The sequence below is a fragment of the Atta colombica genome, unplaced genomic scaffold (assembly GCF_001594045.1).
Source record: "Atta colombica isolate Treedump-2 unplaced genomic scaffold, Acol1.0 scaffold70, whole genome shotgun sequence".
Classification (NCBI taxonomy): Eukaryota; Metazoa; Arthropoda; class Insecta; order Hymenoptera; family Formicidae; genus Atta; species Atta colombica.
The window spans coordinates 67,676-77,834 of record NW_017259562.1 but is presented as its reverse complement, the minus strand read 5'-3'; the positions used below and the strand labels follow the sequence as shown (position 1 = coordinate 77,834).

Genomic DNA, 10,159 nt, shown 5'->3' with positions numbered 1-10,159 from the left:
TATATATATAGATTATAATATAATTATAATTAAAATATTCTCCTGTTGTAGATATACACGATTTTTTCTTTTGTCTCTCTTTTAAATTCTTCATCATATCTCACAGCTAGTAAACATGTATATGCTTACTATCGCACCGCGCCAATCGCAATTGAACTTGAAGCGCGGGCCTGCTCCGGTTGGTAACGTGCGATCCACCGCGGGAATCAGCATTAGTAACGAGTAGAAGAGTGCCGAGAAAATACAGGCGACGGCGATCATCACGCGGAGGTAACGACCGGTTGACGATTTATCATTGATGATCTGATGACTGGCGAGCTTGTCGGCGATTGGTCCCGCTATCAGTGGCCCCAATATCGCTACTGCTGGTGAGATCATCGACACGAATCTGACGTTTTCGATACTCAGTCCCACCTTAGTCATGTGCAGTGGAAGAAACGGGAAGAGACAGCCGATACCTCAAGAGGAATAAAATCATACATAATGCGATTGTGACAGAGAGAGACTATTAACTCATGCTTAAATTTCAACTGATTGCAGGCAAAATACCGATCGATTGATGCTTACCTCCGAAAAAGATGAACAGAAGACATTTGAGTGATATGAGATTCATGTTGATGAGCTTCTTCTTCGGCAAATCTTCCTTCGTGTCTTGCATCTTCTCCATTGACGCCGTCGTAGTCATCGCGAACGCTCTTATTACTTTTGAGAAGGATGGTGAGCGTGCAACCCGGTCGATCGGGAGTCGTCTATTATGCTGACTGATTGCCTATCTCCTGCATCGTCCAACCTACGCCATGGATATGCGCACTTAAAATTATACATTAAAGCCTAGGAATAATTATGGATAACAAAGCTAATTTATAGCTATTTATAAATGTTTATGAACAAAGACAGATGGGGGTGGAGAGCGAGTAATATGTGCTAATAAACATAAAGCAGCATTTCAACATTAATAATTATGCTTAAAAGGATAAATCTTGTTCCTGCATTGTAAATGGTAGGAATTATGAAAAGAAATTTATTTATAGAGCTGCCCGGATATAAAACGGAATTTATTCCATTGCTATATAATTGAGACTTATTGTTATTATATTGTAATTATATACAGTTAGTTGTCGCTGAAAAATTGATTCCAACACGTCAGCGAAATAAAAAAAAACGTTACGAGTTCGATCGATTGTCGACAAGGCAGGTCGTCATGCAAATCGGCCACGTGTACGCGTGTAGTAATCGGGCAGGAAGACCATTGCACCTTCGCGCCATTCACGCGCGTACGGTCGGAGCCGGGACATCAAAGACAATCCATACGGATGTGATGTAATATCGATCGATCGCCTGCTGTACGTGTGCTATATGCAGGTTCGTCGGTAGCCTATGATAACAGGCGACAATAATGAAGCCATATTTGCACCTCTAAGCATTGATATCATTGGTATCATTGGTATCATTGGTATCATACTGTGACAAATGCATGTTCGAAAGCAAATTGTCCAATACATGTGCCGAGTAGATCGCGATCTTCTAGTGTGAACAAATAAGTACGCAAGCTTGTAAAAACATTATCTTTTTCTTATGTTTCTAATTTTGCAATGTGCAACATCCCAGATATATTATTAAGATTCCCCTCCCCCTCCCCTCCCCAAGTGTACAGATAAAAAAAATTGTTTAAAAAAATGACTATCCTGTTGCAGATAAGATGAAAATGTGATTGTAAATAAGAATTATAAGATTAATTGGCATTCGTTGAAGCGCAATCCGATTCGTCCTTGGACGAAAACACGCTTATTATTAGATATTATATTGGAAAAATCTTCCAGATTATTAAAAGCGGTAATTCAAGACAGTAGGTCGGCAATTAATATTCCACAGCATTACGCCATGTTTTCATTCCTCGCAGCGCTCACAATAAAATCTTCATCAAGAGCGTTTGATTAATAGAAAGAGTATGCGATACCGAAACTTTTTCAACGTCATGTCTGAAGCATAAAGGATAAAGGGATTCGAGGTATCTTTCGTGCTTCTGTCGTGAAGTGTTCTATGTGTATATATACAAACATGACGATTATCCATGAATGAACAGCACGTGCATATATCTTACGTGTCGAGAATTTGTGCCAAGGCAAACGCGCCTATACAATTACATGGATGCGCTTCTCAATGTATAATTGCCATATTAATTTTCCGATCCAGATATAACAAATTTAGGGCATTCAAGGCGCATACATTACTTACGACACTTACATACGTAAATGTGCGTGCATCGATTTTTACTGCGCACGGCATGTTGGTGATACGCTAATTATAATATAATTATAATATAACAAATTGCTGTTTTCCCGCAACTGTGTCACTTTCATTGAAAGTCGACCTCTACAAATCTGAAGCCCTATTTTTGAAACTTTCATTTAATCAATAGAGTTCTGCCTTGTCCACAAAGTGAATTACGGAGATACGTATATACATATAAAAGAAGTTGCAATAATTCTAGTTTTTGGACGGTTAAAAAAAATTGAAAATTTTCCAAATATTCATAAGTTGAAAATTTTTCATGAAAATCTGACATTCATGTAAATTCAACTGTAAAAAATTATGTCAGTGTGTGTGTGTGTGTGTGTGTGTGTGTGTGTGTGTGTGTGGCGCGCGCGCGTGATTTAATTCTCCATGTAAAAATAACACACTCTATATACTGCATACAAAAATGAATTTACACAATGTTATTTTTGCAGGGAAAACTAAATTATACACATATATTAATTATGTTTAATTATTGTAAAATTCTTTAATATGATTGTGCGATTCTTATCCTTAGTTCCTCATTGAATATAAAAATATTAAAGAATTTCTTTTTTCTGCAGTCATTGAAATCATTTTTACACACTTTGATTTGCAGTGTTTTCTTGGGAATACTGATACTTTCAAGCAAGATATTATAATCGATTCGTTTCTCATAGCTTTTCATTGAATTCATCTATTTTTCTTTCACATTATTTCGAATATTTTTCTTTCCGATTCTTACATGCATTAGATATCTCTCATTCAATATTATTTCCATTTAGGACCCAGCAAACATGACTTGGCACTGTTATATAATTTTTTGTCATTATTTAGATGTCTCTGTTTTATAACAACAAGACAACTTTATAGCATAAATGAGATATTCTGATATAAATATGATATTAGGTGTACAATTTTGCTTCCGCCGTTTTTTTTCCGAAATTCGAGGCTTTATTGTAAAAAACTGGTTATACATTTATGATTCAAAGTATTGTCCATCGCTGGCCACTACTTTCTCCCATCTTTCGGGTAGCATGTGAATCCCGCGAAAAAACTGGTCATCTTTTGAGGCTATCCACGAATCGATCCAATTTTTTACTTCTTCAAGACCGGAAGTACTGATCAGCCAGGCCGTGTGCCATTGATCGAAACAAGTGATGATAGTCAGAGGGAGCAACGTCTGGAGAATACGGCGGGTGGGATAGGACTTCCATTTCAACGTTTCCAAGTATGTCTTGACCACTTTCGCAACATGGAGTCGAGCATTGTCATGCTGCAAAATCACTTTATCGTGTCTCTCGTTGCGGCTATTTGTCTTTCAATGCTTTGCTCGGCTCAAACGCATCAATTGCGTTCGATACCGATCGCCTGTGATTGTTTCAGTCGGTTTTAACAGTTCATAATACACTACGCCGAGCTGGTCCCACCAAATACAGAGCATGACCTTGGAGTCGTGAATATTCGGTTTGGCCGTCGACGTAGAAGCATGGCCGGGAACTCCCCATGATTTTCTGCGCTTGGGATTATCGTAATGAACCCATTTTTCGTCCCCAGTCACAATGCGATGCAGAAATCCCTTCCGTCTTTGCCTTTCAAGCAACTGTTCATAAGCAAACAAATGCCGTTCAACATCTCTCGGCTTCAATTCGTACGGCACCCAATTTCCTTGCTTCTGAATCATTCCCATGGCTTTGAGGCGTTTTGAAATGGCTTGTTGAGTCACTCCCAATGATCGTGCCAATTCTTCTTGATTTTGACACGAGTCTTGCTCAAGTAATGCCTCCAATTCTGCATCTTCGAAAATCTTCTCTCTCCCACCGCTATGCCGATCTTCAACGTCAAAATCACCGTTCTTGAAGCATTGAAACCACTCACGACACGTTCTTTCACTAATAGCGGCCTCACCATAAGTATTTGAGAGCATTCGATGAGCTCTTCATATTGAAGCAAAAAATTAAAACCTCCCGCAAATGACGAGAATTTGGCTCGTAAACTGACATTTTCAATCGAGAATAACTTTATGATGCAGACACAAATCGACTATGGGGTTATGTTGACAGATGCCCAAGTTTATTGTATGACGTTTATGATCTATTTATTTCGACCACCACTTACCGCTAAAGCCATCTATAGGAAAACAGCGGAAGCAAAGTTGTACTAATAATTTTATTACATATCTTTGTTATATATTTAGCATTTAACAAAATTATAATGTAATTAAATGTAATTAAATTACATCCATGTACTATTCTATGAATGAGACATAACAAATACAAAATACATTTACATCACAAAGCTACAATAAAAAAAGATGTAAATTATACATGTTTTGGTTGATAAATTATACATCTGCAGAACTGTAATATAATTTTATAACACTTATATCACTAAAATTATGAAATCGGACTTCCCTAAAATTATATCACTCACCTAAAATTATATCTATGATGTAACTTAATTTCATAAATTATACGTCACTTTTTCATAGTGATTACATTTGTTTAAACAATTGAGAGAAGTGAGAATTTGTTGTATAAACAAATTAAGGAACAATAAATGTGATAAATTAAAGGAAATCAGTAAGTAAATAAGTATTATTACAAATTATTTCTGATTATTTGTCAATAACATTGTCAATAAAGAAATAATCAAAATAATCAGTATAACAATAAAATTTTTTCATATTAGTATTTTCATGATCATTGCTTTGCAAATTTCTGTGCAACGATGGTAATATATAGAAAATAATATTTCAATTCCTAAGAGACTGAATTTATGAAGGCCATCGAATTCGTATTGTCTTCCACCTATTTTAAATTTAACAATGTTATATATAAACAGACGTATGAGACTCTGATTTGTCCTTTTGTTGATGGAGGATAGTGTAATAAATGTGGATTGGTTTCAAAAAGAGACTTCCTCGTGGATGCCTATCTTATTTGTCTAACCACTCACGATGTCATAAGCTGGATACCATACACAATCTGGTTGATTAATCAATTTTACTTTCACAACTAAAATTCTATCAGAAAAATTTAGAAATGATTGTAGAAGTACTTTAAAATAACGGATACCCATTAAAAATGATATTTAAACAGGATATTTAACTCAAAGGTCAAAAAACTTCTCTCACCAAGGGTTGCACACAGGAATTTGCAAAGTAATAATCATATTAAAATGAAAATATTAATATGAAAAGATTCTTTGTGCTTCCATTTATCCATGATGTTACATAATACATACCACACATATGATTAATAAAGCAATCTGTGCTATGGGTTACAGATACATTAACAAGTTAAACAAATTTATTAAAGTACATAAATTTATTAAAGAGTACAGAAATTTTTTTGACAACAATAACGTAGTGTATAAGATTTTATGTAATGATTGCGACGCTTCTTATGTGGGACAGATTAGGAGAAAACTTAACACGAGAATAAATGAATTTATTAATAATAAGAAAATATTCATCCAGACATTCTGTTATAACAGAATATTCGTTATATTATAACCATAGCTTTAATTGGAAGATATTAAAATATTAGACTCAGAATCGAATTACAATAAGAAACTTATTTCGGAAACATTACATATAAAAGAGCAGATTAATTATATAAATTTAAAGAAAGATAGAGAATCTCTCGATGACTTATATATGTCTGTTGAATGTCTTTGTTAACAACAAAAACGTTAGCGACTAATTGGTCCCTCTCTGTTCGTTCGACATCGTCATACATAAGCAACAGCATTTGCGATTTCTTGTCCGACGAAGATCGTTCACATCATTATTAAGAAAATTCGATATTACATATTACAAGATATTGAGTTAAGAAACAAGATTATGAAGAAGAACCTTATATTTTGACTGCTGTGTCATTGTAAGTGATCGCATTATTTTATGTAATAACTACAACTCTGGTTACAATGGTTTTACACTACAATGATTTTTTACGCTCTTTTTTAACAAGTAATTATGTATTGCGACATTATAACAATATTATTCTTTTAAACTTTAAAAAAATTTTTATGTTATATTATATGATTTTGTTTAAATTCACAAATTATTATGCTCATTTTACAATCTGCGACGTTATGATATTTAATCTTTGTTTAACTTCACAATTTATTTTATAAAAATTAATTCAATATGTATACTCTGCGACACTTATCAATAAATAGTTATAATTCTTATTAGCGTTTATCCTTCGTTTATTCGCTCTGCATCACGTGGATGTTACATATTGGGGAAAAAGTTCATGGCGATTTTTTAGTAAAATTAAAGTGTTTTTCTTAGAGTATTGAAATCAATTTATTTAAATCAATGTTCCATTATTTTCTATAATATTTTGCCATTTTTAGGGCAGAGCCATAATTCCATCGCGATAGAACTTCTGTGGTTTCTGATCGAAAAACTGCTTCAAGTGATTTTCACAGACTTCTTTTGAAGCTAGCTTTACACCATTAAGAGAGTTCTGCAGAGACCAAATGCAGAGAAACAAATGATAATCTGAGAATGCTATGTCAGGACTATACGATGCATTAAAACTTCCCAGCCAAGCCAACTTCTCTCGCAATTTTTGCCGAGTCATCAAAGATGTGTGTGGTCGAGCATTGTCGTGATAGAAGACGACACCTCTCCTATTGATTAATTCTGGCCGCTTCCTCTCAATTACTTGTTGTAATCTCTGCAGTTGTTCACAGTAGAGTTCGGAATTAATTGTTTGATTGGACGATAACAGCTCATAGTGAACGATTCCCTTCCAGTCCCACCACACGCACAACATCATTTTCTTCCTCGTTAATCCAAGTTTTGCGATTGCTTGCGCCTTCTCTCCTTTCTTTATCCACGATCTTTTTCTAGTTGGATTGTCGTAGGTAATCCATTTTTCATCACCAGTTATCATTCTCTTCAGAAATGGCTCAATTTTATTTCGTTTCAGTAGCGTATCACAAATGTTAATTCAGTCCATCATGTTCCTAACTCAACTCGTGAGGAACCCAAACATCGAACTTCTTTTTGTATCCAGTTTTATGTAAATAATGTAAAACTGTTTTGTGATCGATGCCTAGTTCCCTGGCAATCTCCACAATGCTCACATGTTTATCACGCTCGACTTTTACCATGATTTCGGACTTTTCAGTGATTGGTCGATCGGAGCGAGGTTCATCTTTCATATCGAAATTTCCAGCATGAAAGCGAGCGAACCATTTCCGTGCTGCTGATTTTGATAGAATATCTTCATCGTAAATAGCGCAAATTTTTTCACAAGCCTGTGCAGCATTCTTGCCTTTATCGTAGTGATGCAAAATGTAGTGAATTTTTTCCTTATTTATTTCCATTTTCAAAATAAAATAACTTTTGATCCACTTCACCGATTTCAATCTTTTTCGGCTCAAAACAAAGGTTAAAATGTCACTTTTTAAACGCACGTCTAGTGTTGCCGATGCGATTAATAGTTGCCGAGCATTTAATGCCATCTAGCGGGAAAAACGCCACGAACTTTTTTCCACATCCAATATATTTCGTATATACATTTTTTACAACTGGAAATAATGTTACTACTAAGTTATTGACTGAACTTTCTTTTCTGACTACACATTAACTACTCTTTCTCGCTATTAACCGAAGAATTGATTTGGATCTACAATTTATATACGTTTTTTATAATTTGACTCAGTATAACATGATTGAATTTGTAACATATATTGTGATTGTGAATGAGATGATCCGATTAATACATTTTTTATACCGTTACCGAAATTAATTTCTAAGTTTTTAATATGTCTATATAAATTATTGTTTAGGAGTTTTATTTCATTTATAACACAGCTGATGAGGACTTAGTGGTCAAGACGTGAAATTATAATAGAAGAATAATAAAGTTTACTGTTTACAGAGCTCGTTTACTTTCAGAACTTGTTTATTGAAGTGACCTGGTAGAAGCTTCTCATTTTATTGTTTGAAATTTATATCGAATTATCTAATATATTTTCTATTGTAATTATTTATAATCAGTATAATTTAGCAAATAAAGTCTATTCAAACATCGATTAGGTTTTATACAGTTTGCTTCTATTATGCTATAATTAAATATTTTTATGCAGTTAGATAATAATATATTTGATTATCACATCGATTTTTATAAATATAAAAATATAAAAGATATTTAACATAGATTATTGTCATTTCTTAACAATAAGTGAATAAATACCAGCTTATATATATTATTTTGTTTCCGTGTAATCTCCTCAAATATTAATAATATTAAACTATCACCAGAGGCACAAAATTAATATAGGAATGATATAAACAATAAGGGGTATAAGTAATATTAGCAATGATTCATCACATACATGCGATTAGCTCAGCGTAAATGTTATTAGGCTACCATTCTAGGGGATCGTGGGTTCAAATCTTAACGGCGATGCGATGCGTTTTTCAATAATTATTTATAGTTAATAAGATAAGAATATAGGTATGCAAAACAGTAAATAATAAATTGAATTAGAAAAATAAAAGTAAAATAACAACAAAAAAACTATTTTTTTTGTTAAGATAATCTTCTTATTACATAAAAAAATAGTTTTTATTTAAGAAAATTTATTGTTACGTATAAAAATATATTTTTTTTATTTAAAAAAAAAGTTGCAAAACTATATAAACTATCTTTAATAATAAGAAATATTCTTTATTAATATTCTTTAATAATAAGAAATAACCAAAAAACTTCTTCAAATCAAAGAAATCGAGTCAATATGTCAATAAATAATAAATAAATAACAATTTCAACTATTTGTGATGTCACAGTGACAAATTTTGCATTGCATAAATATTATATATATTTCATTTCATGCATTTCATCTCAATATATGATTGTTATATGGTATATCAACTCGATCACTGTTTCTCTTCCGATTTTTAAATCATATCACTATTATGTAACTACTATAGGTAAAATGGGACAACAAATTAGAGAACACTTTCTCCGTAAATTCACACAACTTTTGACATAACTGTTACGAGTCAAAAAATTACAATTATGAGTTATATGTTTGAGATATATCTTTGCTGGGGGATTAAATATAGAGAGACGAGCGAGCGGTTGCAAAAACGGTCGCAATTTATCTTTGTGTATTCTTTTGTCTTTCTGTATTGATTACGTCGTCGTCATAATTGCGTCGTTACGACAAGTAAGCGTTACAAACTTAGTTACGTAGCTAAGCTATCTGACCATTCTTTTAGCGCGAGCTTCTCGTCCTACGCCAACTCACATCACAATTAAATATCCTGCCTCCTCTTCATTCAGTCGATCGACACCATCCGCCTGGTAAAATTTCGCGCGATCAGCAACCACGGATGTTAAGTAACATAAAGACGAATTTTTGAAGAAATGAACTTTTTGGACTGGGCGAAATCTTACATCGAATAAGTTATTTTTTTACCTTTCGTGTATACTACGTAATAAAAAAAATGATCATCAACAAATGTTATTGTACTTAACAATTTTTAACTCTTTCTCATTGCTTTATTAATTTTGCAATGTTTTAAGATGTTTATTTATTAACATCATTATTTAAATAGACGATCAATATAATTTGTAATGTTATTTCCAACTATAATTTATCATTGTGTTTCAAGTCCGACAACTCAAATCGGTTTGATAGAAAGATAGCAAAAAGATATTTATATAAATCTTGATATACTAAGTTTCATTAAGCATCAAGGTCAACTTCTTGACTAAAAATAGAATTCTCTCTCTTATTTAATTTATTCTTATCAATATAATTTCCATTTATAATTATTAATTTTATACTTGATTTATTTTAAATTTTATATGAAAAAGACAATTTCATTCATTCATATATATACACCATATAT

General features: G+C 32.9%; 1 protein-coding gene across 1 annotated transcript in view; it reads right to left on the bottom strand.

Moving 5' to 3' along the window:
• The window catches only part of LOC108692427, a 27,787-nt gene that overhangs the window by 4,153 nt on the left and 13,475 nt on the right, over positions 1-10,159 (bottom strand). Inside the window, exons 2-3 of the mRNA XM_018200661.1 lie at positions 568-790; positions 130-458 (exon numbers count right to left, since the gene is read on the bottom strand). Coding sequence (XP_018056150.1) covers positions 130-458; positions 568-685 — 447 coding nt within the window. The 5' untranslated portion in view covers positions 686-790. The remainder of the gene's footprint in view (positions 1-129; positions 459-567; positions 791-10,159) is intronic.